The sequence below is a fragment of the Carassius auratus genome, chromosome 5 (genome assembly GCF_003368295.1).
Source record: "Carassius auratus strain Wakin chromosome 5, ASM336829v1, whole genome shotgun sequence".
NCBI classification, from domain to species: domain Eukaryota; kingdom Metazoa; phylum Chordata; class Actinopteri; order Cypriniformes; family Cyprinidae; genus Carassius; species Carassius auratus.
Genome location: NC_039247.1, coordinates 4441415 through 4463532, shown reverse-complemented (window position 1 = coordinate 4463532; position 22118 = coordinate 4441415). Strand labels below are relative to the sequence as shown.

At 36.1% G+C, this 22118-nt stretch overlaps 1 protein-coding gene across 2 annotated transcripts; it reads left to right on the top strand.

Annotated features, from left to right (window-relative positions):
* Positions 1-7346: 7346 nt before the first annotated feature.
* Positions 7347-18282, top strand: tbx1 (T-box transcription factor 1). 2 transcript variants are annotated; one of them, XM_026244939.1, is made up of 8 exons: positions 7347-8119; positions 9371-9710; positions 12731-12832; positions 13058-13229; positions 13802-13957; positions 14971-15038; positions 15601-15701; positions 17237-18282. In XM_026244939.1, the coding sequence occupies exons 1-8, from the start codon at positions 7933-7935 to the stop codon at positions 17617-17619; spliced, it is 1509 nt and encodes a 502-aa protein (XP_026100724.1). In that variant the 5' UTR covers positions 7347-7932; the 3' UTR covers positions 17620-18282. The 2 variants fall into 2 exon arrangements, with proteins under 2 accessions (XP_026100724.1, XP_026100715.1); XM_026244930.1 differs by having other exon boundaries at positions 9320-9710.
* The last annotated feature ends 3836 nt before the right edge of the window (positions 18283-22118 follow it).

Below are 22118 nucleotides of genomic sequence, written 5' to 3'. Positions count from 1 at the left end.
AAATAAAAGGCAAACAGCACGAAAACAAATGTGAAGCTTTAAAGTAGATAAACTGAAACAGTATTTTCTTGTAAAATGAACTCCAATAACCTTTGTTTTATTTACAATTTTGTTTTTTTCACATTGTTTATGTGATATATGTAAATTAGCATTAGAATTCCAAATTTGGTGTTTCAGTCATACCCCATATTGTTCACAAGCCCATGTGATTTACTTATATAAATGATTTACTTATATATAGACATACCTAAAGTTCACAAATAATTGCAAAAAATAAATAAATAAATTATTTTCAAGAACACCTTAAAATAGAAAGACTGAAATAGTATATACTTGTAAAACATACTTCAATAATCTTTGTTACATTACATCTTTGAGAAAAATATTTTTACAGTATATATATGGCAATGTTCTAACAATTTACATTTGGTGAAGGGACAGAATTCTTCCAAATTTAGCGTTTCCCTCATACCCCATATTGTTCACAAGCCCATGTGACTTCCTGCTCTTTATCTAGATGGCAGAGATGAGGAGCACAGGAAGAGCAATGGCAAAGCCCTCTGTGGACAAAACTTTGTTTTATATGGTTTTTCCATCTATTTAATTTGGACATTGTTATAGGTTGTGATGGGAATAAATTAACCATTCTGAAATTTCAAAGCATCTTTTGCTAAAGTTTACTCATTTCCTGTGCCCATGTGCGAAGATCATCAGTATAAACCCTACATGAAATTGGCGAAAACTCAAATCCTTTGCATAATGGGGCAGTGTCATCGGATTACAGTCCCACAATGAATGAAATTCAGAAGAAAACGGATGGAAAGTGGGAGTTTGAGAGTAGAAATGAAGGGCACAGAGCAGTAAGACATGGAGTCCTCTTCTGCTGTCAATTATGGTTGTCTTTACTGTACTCCAAGAACACACACTCATTCACTGCACGACCAGCTGAAAACAGGCTTCACTTCTCCGAAATGGAGTGGAGGTAATAGAGAGGACAGCTGCGGTCAGCAGTAGCAGCAGGAGGGTGAAAGAGAGAAAGAACGAGAGAGAGATGAGCTTGCGATCTCTCCAGAATAACAACATGAGACCTTTGCATATTAAAATAAACACTGCCTTGTATTGGTGAAGAGGTCAACTAGAGGAAAACAGGGAGATACAAAGTCTACAGTGATAACAACCTCAGAGTTTCTAAATATTGCATTCCAAGCTTAAAACCAATTAGAGACACAAATGCACCAGATCCCTCTCAGATGGAGAAAAGGGTCTTAATTAATCTGGAGGATCACTGTGGCCCTGACTCCATATCATGGGTTTTTTGTAACAGGAATGCCAGCTATTTAGCAGCTGGCCAATGGGAGAGCTGGAGAGGGGCTAGGTGATGATGGGCTTGCCGCCTCTGCTCAGATAGGAAAAGGATACTTTTCAAAAGCTAAAAGCTTTCCCATTTTAAAACAAAGGAGGGGGGTTGATTTTTTTTTTTTTTTTTTTTTTTTTTTAAAAACCTAATTTGTGGGACATTCCAGGGTCTCTCTGAGAAATCTGCTCGACAAAATATGTTTTCATGACCCTTTCAAGACTGCCTGGATTTATGTGCATCGAGAACCTGTGGAAGACAACTGTGGTCACATTTATCAGTAGATACACAGTGGAAAAAAAACACGGCAAGTTTAAAATATATAAAAAAAGATGAAATCATCCATCATAAATTGCCGATATCTGCATATTTCACATTAATAACAGGCACCTATAAAATCATTACCATGTTCTCAAACATTCCTATATACTCAGTGCAAAGTACAGGAAGGATGTCACAAATGTGACATACAGTACATATTATGTTTTAGGATTTTACAAAGAAGAAAAAAACATATTATTATATTTATATTATATAATAATTAGATTTTTATTATTATATTATATATTGCAGGGTCCATCCCATATCAAAATGTGGAGCTCTTACAAAATGATAATAATTAAAATATCTGATGCATTTAATCATGTCTAAAATTGATTTTTTTTAAATAAAGGTAAATGTCCTCAATGTGTTAAGTAGTTTAGTGATTAGTCAGTTCAGTGGTCTATGAAACTTCTTAACATTATATAAAACTGTTATGTGGGGTGAAGAAACCAATACTACTACTAATAATAAATGCATCACCTGAAACCTGACAACTAATTACGTTAAATTAAATCTGTGACAACGTCGTTATAAATAATAAATGCCAAACAAGGATATGTATACTGCTATCTACTAACGGGTATAAATTCAAGGGTCAACGTGATATTTTAATTCTGTCCTGCCTTGTGGGGATAACGTGCGTGACAAACAGTTCCTCCAAGGTTAGTGTTTGTTTGGACACACGAGGATAAAAGTTTCATTGTATCCATGACCATTGTGTTTTTTACGTCCCCATACTCAAATGGCAAAAATAAAAAACGAAAAGTTTAACAGGAAACATGAATTTCTGAGCCAAAAAGGAAGCGTGGTTACAGTAAATGCTCTTTAACCATGCCCAGTTCATATCCACAGTTATTGTCACATTTCCCGTTCTGACAGACAGATCCCATGACAGGGATGCTGAACAAAATTATAAAATCTCCAAAGATACGAAAAAACAAACAAAAATGTGTTCACATTGTGTTCAGACGCGATGATTTCGTTTTGAAACTCCACGTAAAACACGGAGACATTTTATCTTATTAGACATGTTGATTCATTTTTACATATATTAACCTACGAACTAATATTATCATTAATCAAAATTGTTGTTTTTTTAGTAATATTACGGTTCTAAAAATAACAATAAAATATTTAAAACGATCATTTAATTTTAAAATAAAAGCCTATCACCATGAATTAACAACAATGGTAGAAATTCAGAAATATTCATAACAAAAATCGATATTTTTGAGTACGATGTTTTCTTACAAAGATTCTTTAAAGACTTTGTTTAATACTGCTATTTAAAACAACAACAAAATATCTCCAATAACAGTTACACCAAAACTAGTACTAACAACAGCAGCAATAGTTATAATTATCCTATTGTACATAAGAAAAGCCTGTGGTGCAAATCATTATTATGTAAACAAAATGAGAATTACAAAAACTACCATACCTATAAATCGTCTAAAATAATACTGCATTCAGAGCAACTTTACACATGCAATATTTGAGGTGTATTTTTGAGCATTTTGTGTTGTGTTTGCACAAGACTGCTATGTGAAACCAGTCTGGGAATCCGGGGACATCCACTCAGTAACCCAACTGTCAGCGGTCAACTGCTCACTTCCTGCGGGTCTTATTCAGGGATTTGGGCTAATATTTAGATAGGGTAGGATTTAATATACCGTCCCCATACACGAATGCTCGAAAATCAGCGCCGCGCGCTCGTCTGACACGCCATGATTTATTATCTGCTAATTGATATCGGTTTCTAATTAACATCTGACCGTTTTTTTTTCTCAAGGGTTTTATAAAGATTGGAGAGATACCTAAAAAACGCCTGGAGGTACTGCGAGATACATGCAGTGTGGAAGGATTCCATTCATTAATATTGGATGCTGATAGACGCAAATATCACAAGCAGAAACGGGCCTGAAATTATACGCTATTTTTTGTGCAGGCGTTTGCAATGACTTTCCCTGCAGGTTCATCATCCTCGCACCTATGAAAGCATGCAGAACATGTCTTAACTTATGAAAGTTTCTAATGAGGCATCGAGTCTTGTGTTACCATAGCAGAACCCAAACCCCGCGTGCAGGACCACACCACTCTCTCTTTAATGCACGAAAAACTGAAAGACTTATGTTTCTCCATAAATATTCATATAAAAATGTCAACAACCTCCAGTATATCTAGTAGTTTTCTTTATTATGATTAGTATGTTCGCTACTATAATATTGCTAGTAATAACAAAAAGCACAACCAAAAATAATCTAAAATGCCACATCAAAAAACAATAAGTAGATTACTTCAACATGTATTTCCCCCTCTCAGGACAGTCGTTTCCCAAAATACAATTAGGGCTACCAAATAAAGAACGAAATAAAACGTAAAAAACTTAAAATTACTCCCGTTTAAATGTACATGTAGTCCGGATACGAAAATGTTTCCAAAAGGTTATTTCAGCACCGTTTCCCTCGAATAAAGACATTAAAGTAATTCGATAACCAAATGTGAAAATCCCCACTAAATCATGAACGATTCTTTTTTCATATACTTTGACAGGCGAGATTATTAATCATTTAATTAATTGTAATATCAAAATGATGGTGTTTTAAAATGCTGGATGCAAATAAATTAAGGCAATTCACGGCTTGTCTGAAAATAATTAAGATTTACATTGGTCTTAAAACTTCATTTTCTTATGGTCCAGAAGTTGCATCCAGCATTAAATGACTAATATCACATTAATATTATTGTGTAGTAAATTAATGCAAGTGCTTAAGTAGTGTTCCAACAAAAGATCCGTAAAAATAAATGCCATTAATTAATCTCTGAATAAATGATACCACAATGAGAAACAAAAAAACTTTTTTTTTATCAATCGAAATATTAAACGTTAGCAGTGGTTTTCACTTTTTTTTCTTCTTATAATTTTTTTACTTAAATATTTACTTTAATATTCAGGTGGAAAATCTTACTCAAATTATTGAATGTTTATTTAACCATCTCCAAACGATATAGGCCTACTGTTATATATGATATATGAAAAGATAAATTTATCCAGCTGCGTAAATGAAAAGGGAGCACACATTTTGACCATGTCTACGGTCTAGTCTCTTGTGGACTGAACGTGAACTTGGCAAAAAAATCAAGCATAGATTAAAAATTGCACAAAACAAACAAATCTCTGGCATTCATCGTTATTATTTAAATGTGATTAGTCACGTACATTCAAATACTACACTAATCAGATTTAATCAAGCAGGCTATTCGTATTTGAATTTGACTGTTGGCCTGTGAAGCTTCATATCATGTAAACTGGACATTACGAAAAGCTACACTCAGGTAAATGTAAAGACTTTGCTTTGCATCATCTTTTATTCTGTCTTGAGGTGAAATGGCTTCTACTTTAGATGTAATACGGTATATATGCAGACAGAAAATACACACACCTGGTAGATTCTGAAAGGCGCCGCTGAGAGACAAAACAGGAAATGTGTCTCCCTTGAAAACGGCATCCAAACCTCAAATTAATGACGTATACCTAATCTACTAAATAAGTTATAGCCTACTTGTAACACTATTAAACTTTGAATGTCCAGCATTCCCGAAAGACTTTACTTATTCACTACAAAGTTTCAGAAAAACATCAGATATTAATTTAAAGCAAAATGATAAAGAAGAGCTTGTCCAGACACAAGAATAATCATAACACCAAATAATCATCCAAGCCTCCTTTAAAATGTGCACAGTAAATGGCCTGTTATTTTTTAATATTATGTTTCTAAAATATGATTTGTAAAACTACGAGTGCTAAAAAAGACGGATAAAAAGGACAAAGGGTGCACAGTACTTCCGAAGCTGAAAGGCAAATTGGGTTAAGACAAATATAAATACATTTTTGTCACAAAATCTGAATCCGCTGTTAATGGATCCGCTTTAACTTGTACTTACAGATGATGTTGCTGTGGAAAAAAAATCAACTGCTATTTGCGGGGGGTGGGGGGGGGGTTCTGGGTGTTTGGTTTAATCATGCGACACATTTTAATCTTTATTTAAATATGCAACTCATGCATTTTCCTTGCGCAAAATGTATTTTCCGTTGGGCAACATTGCGGTCTGTCCAGCTTTTATCAAGCTCTGAATTGTGTCTGTTATCACCTGAGTATTTACAAAGGATGCTTCCGACTTGACAGTGATGAAGTGACCTGGAATCAAAAGACGCAACTGATAAAAGAAGGAAATACTTACGCGCGTCTGCTGCTTGATCTTGCACAAAACCACACCGTTCCTACAAATACAAATAAAAAAGAGAAATAAAGACTTACGTCAAATTGAGGGATGAGTCACCAATGCAACAATTTCGTTTTCGGGTTTGTTGCTTTATATAAAGCCTTCAAATGATGCAGAAATATTACACTTAATCTTTCAGACTTTAGCGATTAGATTTTTAAGTCAATTATAATTCATCCAATCATCTAAATGGTCCAAATTAGTAGTAAATAATCAAAAGAATATAATAGCCTAAGGTACATTTAAAGTGGAGGTCAATGCACGTTTGGAATTAGGCTACGACCAGAATGTGTAACCATTAACAGGCTTTTTTTTTTCAATACTGTAATTGTTAATAATTCTTTGAATGAAATGCCCACACCTCAATTCTTTCTTTTGGGAAAAAGGTAACATTTGTTTATTTACGGCCGATAGCATGCTAGGCGTAAGATAAAAATCCAAAAACAAATAGTGTTAAGCTGAAGTGAAAACAGTGGTGTCGTTAACTAGGTTATCTCATTAGTGCCCCGCTGCTTTTGCCTGTTATTCAATCGCCCGAGTGTAAATTAGATTCAATCCGGTTGCTATCGCTGCGGGTCAACAAAACATAACTTTTGTTTCTATTCATTAATTATGAACCTTGATAAGCTGATAACCAGTTAGATATTGTATAGCATCAGAGAGATGGGTCAAGTGCCTAAGCCACGAGATACACTCCACTTGCACTTGGGTCTAGATGCATAGACTTGGATGGTGACTAAATGATTTGCAAAAAAAATAAAAAATAAAAAATAAAAAAAATTAAAAATTTGATATTTCACTTACATGTTGCATTGGCCGATTAGTACTAGAGGAATTTTTAAATGAATTAATGAAATATATAAATAATTTTATTTTATATATATAGCCTATATTGGACTATTGTGATGATTTTTGCACGCCTTTAACTAACACCCTCGAAAAATAAAAGCTGTCATTTTAAATAAATGAAAAATCTAAGACAATATAAAAGTATCATTGGTGTACAAGGACATTGCCCTAAAACAAAAAAAGTTTGATTAAATTATTAAAACAGCCATTTTTAAAAATGAATGTGAAAACAAACAAACAAAACAAGTTTGGAGCCTGATGCTACATCGCAGTACTCCCTTATATAGGCTATATATAAAAAAAATCCCAGAATGATGATGAAGAGCCTATAATGTAACATCAAGAATCGTTAAAGGAACATAAAGCACCCTGCAACTCAAGAATAATATAGACTGATTCTAAGATGTTGCAAAGAACCACTGAAGAACCTTTGTTGAATGCACTGATAGGTCAACCGCTTTAAACTGGATTCATTTACCAAGCAGTTCAGAGTGTCTGTGTGCATTTCTTTGGTGCATAGCTTCAGTTCAGAGCGTCTGTGCGTGCAATGTTCTCTCCACTACCAGTGGGAAATAGCACAACATATAATTTAAGTACAGCAGGACATCCGCGTGACGTTTTCTTTTTCTTTTCCTTTTTTCTTGCCAGTGAATTCAAATTTGGTACAGTGATTGACAAGGTCCTATTCAAATAAAACATCCCGTGGAGAGCGTGCACACGTTTTTTCAACCGTGCACGGGAGGCGTGGAGCTCGCGCTTCTGACATTCTCTCCCGCAGTAGCTCTTCTCCAGCGAGCCCTAATGACATCACCCAGACACCACGGTTGAAGAAAACAGTTTTTTTCTTTTTTTTCTTTTCTCGAGTGTGTGTGGAAGAGCGATGTTTTAATACAGCCGAACGTGTTCGAGCAGATCTTTTAATTGGAGCATATAAAGCAGGGCAAATTCCGTGGGAATAGTTTGTTTTGAAAACAGTGGAGAGCACCAACATCGCCAACAGGCCCCTTCTCAAAGAATGCAGCTTCGTGTACTTCGAGTTATTGCGTGTACTTTCTGTGTTCTCGACATGGAGTAGCTCGGAAGGGGGTGGAAGCGGTATTCCTTGACTCGGTTTCTCGCTTATGGACGACAGTAGTCTCCTTTCTCCAAAGGCAAATGCTTTCAGTATTGCCTGTCTGATTTCAGCGAGGGATCAAGCAGGAAACACAACGTTTGACAAACACGCCACTAGCCTGGACAAGCAAGTGGTGCAAAACTGCTCCAGATCCATTAAAATGCATTACAGCACTGTCACGCGGGAGATGGAAGGTACGGGCACGATCTTGACAATAACCTTGTGATTTGTCGGGCTCGCGCGGTTTGTGTAACACTTTCGCGTCGCCCAGGGCGCGCGAGAAACTTTCAGTTAATGCCAAAGACACGTGAATTTCAATACTGCAAACATACACAACCACACAGCATGTTGGCTATTTACGCCCCACGCACTGAACAAATAAAACGCCGCGCGTTCCTCTCCGCGCACTAATTTGTGCAATAGCCAGAAATGCAAATAATAAGTTACAGATACAACTTGTAAAACAGGCTAGTCATTGCATGGTCCTCAAATGACAAACCATTCATTAAGCGCGTGCATTGCAAACCGATGCTTGCAAACTGTAATAGAAATCTAGGAAATTCAGATTCCACTTCCAACGCAAAGACGAGCCTGTCAGTCGAGCGGTGGCACGGATATAACTAATGGCAAAATTATGAACAAAAGGAAATAGCATTCTTGAAATGGACCGGGTAGTCGTTCATTCGCGACATTAGTTGTTTGTCCGTGTTGCGCGGTTGATTGTTCGCTTTGCGCAGAAAAAAAAAAGTTTACTCTCTGTCGTGCCAGCTAACCATTCTATTGTTAGAGGAGGGCGGTGTGGGCGATACACTTATCCAAAAGTAAATGGGTGCCGGAAAGCCCATTATAAGGGGCGCACTTCTCTGTCAATCAGTCTCGTCCCAAGGCGAGGAAAGGCACATTACCTGCAGTTCCTTATCTAAATAGAAATAAGAACCGGTTTTATCGCAAAGGGGAGGCCCTATGCGAGAGATAAGAGAGAAGTCTGGATTTCAGTTTAGCAGAGGGGCAGGACAGAGGCCGCTTGGAACAGTTCACAGCGCGCAAGACTTTGAAAACAACGGAGCGCGAACACGCAGAGGTTTAGATCATCGCTAATCAATACCAAGCTACTTAGGAAGGCGCTTTTACAGGTTCAGCGAAAAAGAAGACATTTCTAACGCGGCTTTTCACGTCAACTCATTTATCTAGGCACTATGCGTTAACCTAGAAGGAGACCATCGTTCTTAAAGTTCTTGGATTCACTCATACGATACGCGACACACTATCACTTGGGACATCGTGAAATTACTCTTTGAAATTCATAGGCGAACACATTGCATTCACTTGCATATTGTTGCTTTTGAACTCGAGTTCTGCGCAAATTGTAAATCCAGTTTTTGGAATGATTTCAGCAATATCAAGCCCGTGGCTGACGCAGCTGTCCCATTTTTGCGATGTTGCAGCCTTCACGACCAGCAGCCTGAGCAGTCTCAATACGCCCGGGAGTTACCATCTCTCTCCTTCCCCTGGGGATCCTTACAGCCATCATGAAAGCCAGTTTGAGCAGTGCCAGGCTGCCCAGCACGGCTACAACTATTCCGGATCCAACCCAGCCCAGGCCCCGGCACAGGGAGACTCCGGGACGTCCAACTGCTCCACGTCGTCGTCAAGCTCAACGCCGAACAAAACGCTGGTGAAAAAGAACCCTAAAGTAGCCAATATTAATGTACAGTTGGAAATGAAGGCGCTCTGGGATGAATTTAATCAACTTGGGACTGAAATGATTGTCACTAAAGCTGGGAGGTGAGTTGACAGTGAGTTTCTATAACTTTTGAGGAAATCTTCTCGACTTTTCTGCACAGAAAAATACAAGAGACTAACGTAATTTTTAATTTAGCACCGAGGCGTCGTATGATAGTTAACATACAATTAAATGCATATTATAGTTATTTTATGTTAATTAATCTTCATTATCAATGGACTTGAACTACTGATGCGTTATGCATTATATTTCGAGATAATCTATGACACCTAGTTTTTTTTTTAAATAGACCTACAGTTTCTCGACATGTAGGCTATGCATACGAAACTACTTGATTAATTTTAATTAAACAATAACAAAGGTTGTATAATGCTTAACATACAATTACATGCACTTTTCAGTAGTTAATAGAAATGCTAAACTTAATCATCAATGTACTTGACCTACTGATGTGGTAAGCATTATATAGTGTACGTTAAAGAATAATACTTTTGAACACTTTTTTTGGAGCAATTCAAAACATCTTAAAATCTACTTTGTGCACGGGAAAGATACAGTTATCATTTTATTGTCAGAAAGTTCAATAGGTCCGATTCTGAATAAAAACCCTTAACAGTGCATTAGCTTAGCACAATCATTGCCATTTACAATGAAGTGTAAACAGTCTATTGTGTGTATTTACAGAGTGATAAGACAGATAGCATGAGATAAAGTACTTTTTTAGCTCACCTGTGTGCTAAATGGTCCCTGCTTGGCTTTCACCATTAATTCACTAGCATATGCATAGTGTCTTATTTTTATAGTCAGGCCTGTTTATTCAGGTCAACGTCGAGCTTTAGTTTACTTTGAAAGCAGACCGTGATCAAATGAATGCAAAATAAATGAATATAAACACACTAGGAGACAAAGATAAATGCGCGAGAACGTGTACACACACACACACACACACACACACACACAGAGAGAGATACAAATTCACACATGTATTCTGATATAGCCAGGCCTTAACTAAGGAGTATTATAATTTGATGTTCTAATGTCCGTTTCTATCAGCAAAGGATATTTTAAATAAAAATATCATGTGGGGAAAGCAAAAGTGAGCTGAACTACACTGTTATTTTAGAAGCAATGCAACTGCATATTAATGACAATGAGGTCACTAAACCAATAGAAGCACCGTTCATCTTGTTTTTATTTTATTTCTTGCAGCTGCTGTGGCCTACTAAAACTCGGATCTGTTCAATGGGGAATAATATTGCATGCATCGTAAACAAACTTAGACTTCACAAGCAAATCAGACTTTTCAGATTCTGATAGGCTGTCGAACATCACCATAAATCTGTTCATATTAGCTACACAGACACTAGATATATTTTGCACATAAAAATAGATTTTTTTTTTTTATCCCAAAGCCCGAAAGGTTCTAATAATATTTAAGTCAAATTTGTTCTATGGCTCAAACATTTGTATATATATATTTGTTTCTTTTTTTCTTTGTTTTTTTTTCTTTCCTTCTTTTCTTTCTTTCTTTCTTTCTTTCTTTCTTTCTTTCTTTCTTTCTTTCTTTCGTCACTATCCTTTCCAACTAGAGAAGTAGCTATATATTTTAAAATATTTAGTGTTATTTTTTTACGACAATAACATTCTGATTACATTCATTTAGTTTTTCACAATTTCTGCCATATTTTACACGATATTTTGTGACTTAATGAGGTATCAATTATTTTTTTAAGCAGTAGGCCAGAATCAACTAAAAGTGGTTGAAAATGCATTGGATTTACCACTTCAGCTAACTTATCTCTGTAACTTTAGAACCAATTTCTTTTTAATAAATTAAGACAATTTCAGTGGAATATTTTTATATTGTGTATATTTAGCAAAACAGACAAGCAAGCTGTTATTGAAAAGAAAAGAAAAGAAAAAGGAAATCTGGGCCAAGTATGAGGAAAAACAAAATTAGAAGGTAAATATCCAAATATGCCCAAATATCCATGTATAATTGTCACAATTTTAGGTATCTATATACCTTTATACCTATAAACCTTAATTTTATTTCAAAGTAAATGTTAAGAATAGTACCATATCAATCTTCAAAATCAATGTGTTTTTTAAGGGTTATAAAGGCGTATTAATATTGATCCTAATTTAAATGCAGGCTAAACATTATACATTTATTTGCAAGGTGGCCTATATGGACATTTTAATCATTTTACATATTTACTTATGGATATAATAGTGAGTTCTATTTAGCTAGATGATCTTTATAAAGTTGCGGCCTATTCAATGATCATCTGCATATATGCTAATAAAAGGCGACAGATGCGCCTAAAAGAGGGGAGGGAATTAAGGGGAAAAGATTTAAGGGAAATTAAGCTTAAGGGAAAACTGTCATTTAAAAAAGCAGCAGCAGCAAACATTTTAACAGCTAATGGTTAATAGCAAATATTTTGAACTGGTTGTGCGCTTATATGTGTGTGCAAGGTCATCGGTCATTCCAAAGGTACTACATTGGATCTGAGGAAAGCCACTTTAAAAGCTACTTTAGCTCCATCTATCCACAACTAGGGCCCTGAAAAGAGAAAAGACACTCACGTCCAATGAACAATGATCCCAGTATCACTTTCGCTGGTATGCAGCATGCGGTGTGCCTTCAGAAGGTTGCATACAGGGCTTACACGGGTTCAGAATAATGTATTTGTGGACCTATATTTGAACACAACATGCGTCCTTATGTGTTTATTCTGCACAATCGATTATAGCATCCTTGAGCGCAGGCCTCAGAGAGAGAGAGAGAGAGAGGGGAAACACTGCTATGTGTGCAGGAAATAAATCTCGCGCGTAACGCAGGCCTAACACTGTATATAAGGTTTTGAGTCAATATAAAATGAACGCATGATTTGTAGGCTACATTCCAATTGTCCAACATTTTGGCACAAAAATAGTTCTGCATCACAATTAAAAGAGTCTAGTTAGAGAAGGTTTTACATAAAAATATTCCATGAATATAAAATTTACTCATGGAAATATAACCAACGGATTACTTCTGCATTCTCCTTTTCAGACGAATGTTTCCTACATTTCAAGTCAAAATATTTGGAATGGACCCAATGGCAGATTACATGCTCCTGATGGATTTCCTACCTGTGGATGATAAACGATACAGGTATGCCATAAACCTAAGTGCTAAGGGCACATATGCGCCTGCTGTACTTTATGCATATACGCCACTAAATTTCTGCATCAAAACGAATAAACGGTGCTTTGCATAATGTAATTTTAATTATAATCAGTTACTCATATTTATAGTAAATATTATAAGTGTTTAGTGTTTGCAATAGAGCACAATTGTCCCAAATGGAGCACTAATTCTCTTTTCCCTACACTGAAGGTATGCCTTCCACAGTTCATCGTGGCTGGTGGCCGGGAAAGCTGATCCAGCGACTCCAGGAAGAGTGCACTATCACCCGGACTCACCTGCCAAAGGAGCGCAGTGGATGAAACAGATCGTTTCCTTCGATAAACTAAAACTAACCAACAATCTACTGGACGACAACGGACATGTAAGTGTTCGTTTATTTTTAAACTGAACACAATTAAAGAATTTTTTTTAGATATTTGTCTTTTGTCACGTTTCATATTTATTTGAAAACAGCACAGACCAGTGGAAGAACGAGCAAGTATTCCAAATATTACGCATGTGACAAATCTGCACATTTAAAGACTGCAGACCTATTTAACATCACTACTTTTGTACACTAATATTGCAGTGGAAATAATTAATGTATTTATCAATCCACCATACACATTTAGGACGTTAATTGAACATATAATTATATCATTGTATCACAACTGAGCAGGGGAAACGTGTATGTCCTCATTAATTTTTATGCTTATTTATAGCCTACGATTGATTGCTTCTTATTTTTCAATATTTAACAAAGCAGTTTTAATATTTTTATTTACATTTTATGCATTTATGTGAAGTAGGCTAACCCAAATATGGTAAATAAGAAGTGTATATCTATGCGTGAAGCGCGGCCCCCAAACGTAGCGCTGCTTCTGGTTGCTCTGGTGCCTGATTTTTATTTTTTCAAAATTTTTAATCATGTTAAATTATTTATTGCGTTTGCAGATCATACTGAACTCCATGCACAGATACCAGCCCAGATTCCACGTGGTCTACGTGGATCCTAGGAAAGACAGTGAGAAATACGCCGAGGAAAATTACAAGACATTTGTTTTCGAGGAGACCAGATTTACCGCCGTCACTGCGTATCAGAACCACAGAGTAAGTGCTCATCTCTGACACTAATTACTGCTGTTTAGTAAGACCTTCCTGTTGTCACATTTGCCCACTGTTTATAATCACACAGTTATAGACCCACCAGTAGTCTATTTTTACGTGGAAATTAAATATAGGCTAGCCTACTTATTTTCTATATTTATCTATTGTTTTTAATCATGCCACTTTATATCCGAATGTGGCATTAAACACTAAAACCACAATCCTAATATAATTAAATTAGAGTTTCATTCAAATATTTTAAAATTGACTTTTAAATTTAATACTAATTATTATTTCCATGCCATCTCAAATTACCTTTACAAATGACTAGCCTATTTGTTTTTTACAATAAACACACAATTCTAATTACATTGAACACATAAATAACTTCAACATATATATATTTTTGTATATAAAAATCAAAATCAAAATTAAAACGATACACTTGACTATAGTTGAACGCTGAAAAAAAAAAAAAGATTGGAGTGTCAGTGATGCTCTCGCGCAGCTGTCCAGTGTTTTTCTTCTTTTTTTTTATCAGTCTTTCCTGCTCTGTCTTCTATCAGTTTGACCTCTTGATCTCAAACTCTCACCGCGGGCTTTACATTTGTTTTTCAACTCATTCCGGAAAATCACGCACACATCTTCATCGAGCGCTTTTCCATCGAGCTCGCGTGTTCATATTTAACATAAATAGTTTCCAACCTGTGTCCAAATAAATGTTGAAATGTGTTATTGTTAATATAAATACAATCTTCGAGTGTCTACGCCCTTTCAGGAACACTGCACATTCGTTAACATTGTTGTTTACGCGATTAATTGAAGCGTTACATGGCAGAAAAATGAGTTTACAATTTAAAAAACGCCTTATACTAACACAAGCTCTGGAAAGGACTTTGAGAAATGATTACCTGTATAAACAAATTTCATTGTCTGAATAAAAATAAATGAACAATATTGGAGGTCAATACCCGAATATGTTCATTTTTTTCACATTTTCACTCTCTTCCTCTCAGATAACACAACTGAAAATCGCCAGCAACCCGTTTGCCAAGGGATTCAGAGACTGTGATCCGGAGGACTGGTAAGTTTTTCATTTTTTCTGCTTATGTTTAACTAAGATAAAACAAATGTACTGGAAATATTATAAGGGTAACACTCAAATGCACATACATTACTAAATAGCAAACATACAGACAGGTATTGAATTAAAAATGTGTAGCAAAATGTTATTTTAAGTAAGTTTATGTGTATGTTTTCGCTAACTTTATCATAAAAATAGTGAAGAATGTATGTGTGTGTGTGTATGTTATTGCCTTGTTAAATACAATGGACATTTTTATGGAATAAATTATACAGTAAAAATAACTTTATTTTCTTTTCATGTATATATATTTATTTATAAGTGAATATATATATATATATATATATATATATATATATATATATATATATATATATATATATATATATATATATATATATAAATGTATATATATATTTTTGCATGTGTATAAAATGCCAAAATAATTCAGATGAAAGATTTTTATTTTTGCTAGAATTCTATCAGACATAGCACTCATTCAGACAGACTAAAACAATGCATTCCAGTGCATGTCACTGATTTTATCTTGCCTGCTTTTCAGGCCCAGGAATCACAGGCCGGGCTCGCTGCAAATCATGAGTGCATTTGCTCGAACCAGAAACCCCATGTCCTCTCCCCCACAGCAGAACGGCACAGAGAAGGGTCTGTATAAAACACAGCTAACACAATCTCATTTAGCAACCAAAAAAAGTGTTTTAAAACAATATTCTTTGTTTACAAATGAACATTTCTTCAAAATGACAAGACAAATGGTTTGGTGTATGGATAATATTGTGTGCCTATTACACATCTAAATCTATTATGGATCAAACAGTCTGTACAGGAATGTACATTCACACTCATAAACACTAAACTGTATTCAGCTGTGATTACCATGTAAAAGCCAATTCACTAGAAATGAGCAACAGGCACAAATAAAGGCAGTTAGGATTTTCAGTCCAGTAATGGCTCCAGTCTGTTTGGTTTCTCAACATCTATGTTCCACTGGCCAAAACAGTTACATTTGTCTAGTTGAGCGCTGCAAATTTCAATACACAAAGGTTTGAACAGCTGCATGCCCGGAGGACATGCTCAGACTCAGATTTTTCAGTCCTGCGCTCTGCGTAAAACGATTTCCTGTGAGAATTCGCCTCTTTGTCTGAAGGACATTTATGACTTATCCTGCCAATCAACCACAGTACATCTCATTTCACAAACTAACTAAATTACACCACTTTATCTTTAAAGTTCAGGTCCCTGAGCTCATTTTCAGGGCTACCTACATTTGGTAAAGAGCCATTCAAAACTGTACACAAACAAGCCTCTAATCAACAGTTGGATTGTGCAAAATAATCCTAAAAATAACATATCCACTATGACTCACACTTGGTTATATCTTGCACCACATCATATTTTAAGGCAAGATACCGCAGGTGAATAGGGTGAAAAATTTACTAATAGATATCACGGTTGACTGATTACAATAAGAATTACAAACAAAGTTTAAGAAATTGCTTACATGCGCATTGTTTTTTTGATCTCATAAAATGTGATGTAATCTGATACATGTCCAGAACAGAACTTTGTATAAGGTCTAATTTTGTTCACATAATAGAGTTAAAGGTTTTTACAAAAGGGGTTTTGAATATATCTCTTTTTATCATCCCACAAATCAGAAAATACTGTCAACAGACATGAACAATCATAAAATAATCAGCAAATCACCAAATAATTTGGTCTCGAAACTATTTTCACTCAGAAATTGCTAGTAAATTTCACAATGACAAAGAAAATGGAAGTAAAATTGAACTAAAATGACATTTTGAAGTAGAAAAACTGAAATAGTATATTTTTGTAAATAATACTTTGATAATCTTTGTTTTATTTATAACTTCAAAATGTCATTTTGTAAAATGTAGACTGGAAAACTGTTTTGGTGCTACTGAAGTAGAAATTCCTGTTTCAGAAAAAAATATATAATTTTAGAAAAGTCCTTTAAATATACATAATGACATTGAAGTCTATTGACACAAATAGATAAGAGTCCCCCCCCCCCAGATTAATTTTAGAGTTTTCTTTGCACTAGTCTGAAACAACATGTTACGAAAAGCCAAATAGCCTCAAAATTGAACAATGCATGAAAAAAAATATATATATGTGTTTTTGCTTACGCTCTTTCTTTTTTGCCCTGAACACAGAAGACAGCAGGCGAGAATATGAGCGTGACCCCAGCGGCACCTCCCTCCATTCCGACCCCACTCATCAACTGATGTCCCGAGTCCTCAGCCCAGCCCTTCCGGTCCTTGGCGGCCTACACACTGTGCCCCTCACAGCCGGCCATCGCAGCCCACCACATGAACTACGCCTTGACGGACACCCACAACCCCCAGACACCTTGCACCATCATCCATACAAGTACCCAACCAGCTATGAACACTACCTGGGAGCAAAAACCAGGCCATCCCCATATCCCTCACCGAGCATTAGAGGCCACGGTTACCACCCTCACATGAACCCAGCCACAGCCAACATGTACTCTGCAACAAGTGCGCCGACTAATTATGACTACGCACCCAGATAATGACTCAATCGGCACCCCAAATCGGGCAAGAGCCTCACAGGACAAAACATACTGAGAAAAAACACAAACCTTTGTGTCCCAGACTCATGAAACATGTTGAGTTTTGGGTCGGGCACATCTTTTGCAGTGGCTTCTAACCTTTGGAAAGAGAAGCCGTCATATTTATTGAAGGGAGAAATGTCACAAATGTCCTTGTGGATCTTTAGGATGAGCCCTGTGGATCTAACATGAGCTCTGGACGTCCTGTGAACTCAGTGGAAGGGCACCTGGAAACTGCAGTATAACTAGTGTTTGGAGGAACGAGGAGGACAAAGACTTCTTTAGACAAATAATGCATTATCACGGACTGGAAATTAACTTTTGTGTTGGATGCACTTTTTGTTTTTGCTTTTAAAAAGCCATAACTTATATATTACCCTTGAGCCATTGAGCTTCTAGATAGATGGCATATTTGCATGCTGCGCTGTTTTGAAGGTGCTGAAATACCCTGAAATGTTTTTTTTTTTTTCTGGTTGAGAATGATTTTTTTTTTTATGCTAGACCACCTTAAGCAGGTCCCTGAAGCTTGTAACATGGCACTGACCTACAGCAATTCAAATAAATAAATGAACAGAATGACTGTGCTGAACTTGTAAAATAAACATTAAATATTTTACCTTTAAACATGTTCCATTACCCTTTGCAATTCTTGTCCAGTTTTACCACAAGCTTTATCTAATTCTATCCTTACTTGGAGGAAACCCAACTCCCATTCTCCTCAGAACTCCAAATATGTTTGATTTGGAAAGAAATTATTGATGTATTATGGAATAGAGAATTGTGATATTGTCAGCTTGGGCCTATTTTAACCTGGGGAAAAGAGAAAGTAAAATACCTATTTTAACATTTTAGAAATGTATGAATATTGCTAAATTACACACAAACGGATATATATGGTTTACTTTTTTTTTTTTTTTTTTTTAGCCTACTTAGTTTATATTTTACTTCGACTCAGAATAAATGAATACTTATAAAAAAAAGTACCGGAGAGAAATTTAAATGTTATTAAAAAAATTAACGAAATGCACAAAGTAGGTTATAGATGTAATTCTCACTTACATAAAGACTTTAAATGAAAGTGAGCCGTTATTGAAATGGATTAGCGTAGGCCTACTACAGAAACGCGCGTGAGGCAGCGTCTACTCTGCTGTTTCTCTGCGGCGTGATTTGGGTAATCCCATGGTAGAGGAAAGAAACGCCTGCACGCCATTTGACCTCTGACAGCTAACGACTTTCTGAAGTATCAAAGGTTAAACAATGTTTCCAGCCATTTGAGCGACGACTAATTGGTCGTATAATTTTTTGTTTGTGGTAACAACTCGATGCACTGGGACCAGCAACGCCGTTTAAACCGCTCTGCTTTAATACCGGATTAAAACTGAAAAACTGAACTGAGATTAAAATAATAAAATAAATAAAAACCCGAACGAGATTTTCATTGCTTTTACGTATGCATGCTTAATATTTAAGAGACCCATGCTAATTTATTTATATATAAAAATATTATTAACACATATCTCATGGATAGATTATTTGATTGAAGTAATTTACCAAAACGTGGCCCATTTTAGCTGACTTCACCCTACCCTTTTCAAAACTAATAAATTACAAATCTAATAATATACAAAATAGATTGTAATTGTTTATACATTTAAAATAAAATATTTAGCATACCATAGCCTACTATCCAAATAATTCATAAAACTGGCTTCAAACTCCTAATCAAAAAGATAGTTTTTCATAAAGACTGTGTATATTCATCCTTGTAATTAAATCTTTTAACAATCCGTCCATTGTCAAGTGCACATGTTATTTCCCTACTTTAGTACATTTGGGGCCGGAAGAACCCGTTTGGAGGATTGGGCCTCCCTTCGCGTGAGCCTATTCCCGGCTAGAGGTAATGAGTTTGGCCCATCAGGAAGGCCGGGACACCCGGACCCATGGCTCTTCCGTCAGGGGTCTACCCATCTGTGTTTTCTCTGGTAGCGCTTCGCCTTGATGAGAGGGGCCGACTGGGGCCCGCGGTCGCGCAGCCTGTGTACCTGCGTCCATGAATGATGACTGACGGCTGTTTCCAACAATGACCGCTTCTAAAAATGATCATCATTTATGCGCTGAATGCACCGAAATCTGTGCCCGTCTTTGAAGTCAAACATGATGCGTGAGAAGTTCAGCATGAAAACACTGTTTGATCCCAGAGGAAATACCTGCGCTTCGAAAACACACACACACACACACACACACACGCGCGCGCGCACACACACACACACACTGACACATTTGAGTAATTATGTGTAAAACACACGAGTTCGACATTAGGCTACAATGTCAAAGTCAACACTTGCTATCAAAATTAAATAAATAATATATAAATAATAAAAGTGTATGATTCAAGATAAATTAGATCCTAATATAATTCATTTTAAAAGAAACTTGTTAAATTGTACGCAGTAAATAATTAAACAACAATGCTTAATAAACGTGTTAGAATTTAAAATAACCATAAACAAATACAAAATAGGCTTTTGTTAAAAAAAAGTGTCAAATTGAAATGCAATTTTTTAATTAACTAGACAAAATGAGCAAATTTTATTTATATGTTTTAATCTCTTTATATCTTTTTATATATTTTAATAATGATCTTGTAATGATTTAATAATGACGCGGGGAGATAAAATCGGTACTATAGGCACTGAATATTAAACAATATATCTGAAGTTAAGAAAACATGAATATGAAAAAAAATCCACCTTTGAACCTTCTTGTTTTTAACCCTTTCTAGCAAGGACTCCCAGCCACCAGCGCAAAAAATACACTACATTATATTTTATTTTATGAACAACATTGCTTTATGCCAAGCTAATGTTGACCCAGTTTTTCCAGTTAACTGTATCTTTAGGTCTCCTGCCATGTCCAACTCTCTTTTGTTGACAAAGTAGGACAATGAATCAACTGATTAGATACATAAGTAAAAAAAAAAAAAGTAAACATATTTTAAGTAAATTTTATTGTACAAATATTTATTTATATATCAGCCCATGTTGAAAGCCTGTAAGGGTGTAACTCACAGCACATGGACATTTCTATTCAGACAGTTAACTAAAGGCTCAGTAAAACAGCACACTGTATGGTTAAAGAAAACGAAAAGAAAAAAAAGAACTGGTAATCATCTGACACAGGGTCGCATCTGGAACATCTGTTGTGACAAGCCTATCTTTTGTGTACATTTCTCTAGCTTGGCATGTCTAAAGACAGCTCTTCAAAATAAAAAAATAAAAAAAAGTTGTGTGTGTATTGTAACTTAAGGTGGACCAGCCAAGCAAAGATTCTTACCTTTACAGCCATGAACGTTTCACATTTTTCAACGAATTTGTGTTCTATTTGTCAGCGCCACATATTGAAAACAAATCACCGGCATGCTTATCTCAGACAACAGAAATCATTTTATTCTGACTGAGCCTTCCAACATACAAAATAATTGACTATAACATAGCCAGTGTTCAGTTTCTTTCATTCAAAGGGCCATTTCCTCAGACTATGATTACGGATTATCATTTGTTTCCAAAAACTAACATCTATTCATCCAGTCTTGTCCAGAGTATATTTGAACCAGTAACACATGCCACACAGAGCGTATTGTGGGTGACTACGGGTTTGTTTAAGCTGGTGTAGAATGGTCAGGTGACCTCTGACCCATCGTGCAATAGTCAGGCATGTGTCTGTTGTTCAGTAAGCCGCAGGTTTTTGTCAGTGGCCCGTGTCAAGGTTCTGCTTATACTGACTGCTAAAGTGATCTATTATTGACATGGGAGGTATAACCCTAAATCTCCATCAATAGATGCTTATGTGCTTATTCACAGAATGGTCCACTGGCTTGGCTTTGTTGTGCACCCCCTCCCCCCTCCCACAAGTCTACAAAAGTAGGAAGTGATTACCAATCGGACGAGCTCCACAGAGGTCATGGACAAAGATACGTGAGGGTCCCCAGATGACAAGGAGAAGGCTAATGACCAGGCGGACTGTGAAATGAACTGTTTTGTCTTCCTCTCTGGCCGGCGACTCGCCCGCTGTTGTTTTTCCTTTAAAAGGATGGCCTCCAAGTTCCCTGAGCTTCCTGTACCGTCTGATGAGATATTCCAGTCTGGGTACGTCCCCAGAGATACGTGCTTTATGGGGCTGAGCGGCTGTGGGCCGTTTGAAGTTACACCGCCATCGCTCTGAGACGCATGAAATACCATTGAGCTTGGTCCAAAGGATGGCTATTATTACCGAATATGCTGACAAAAATATCCACTTTCAAACTCTTGGGATGTTAGTCAACTAATATTCATGTCTGTTTTAAATAATCATGTTGAGTTTTCAAAAAATATGTTTACTGCCTGAATAAAAAAACAAACAAAAAAAAACATACGTTTTTAAATTTATGCTAAAGTTTAAGAATAGGGATCAAAAGGATTGTA

Coding starts and splice junctions, on each gene's coding strand:
- tbx1 (XM_026244930.1), top strand. CDS start 7,933: ATGGACGACAGTAGTCTCCTTTCTCCAAAGGCAAATGCTTTCAGTATT. Junction 9,711..12,730: donor ATTGTCACTAAAGCTGGGAG/GTGAGTTGACAG, acceptor TCTCCTTTTCAG/ACGAATGTTTCCTACATTTC. Junction 15,702..17,236: donor GCAGAACGGCACAGAGAAGG/GTCTGTATAAAA, acceptor CCCTGAACACAG/AAGACAGCAGGCGAGAATAT.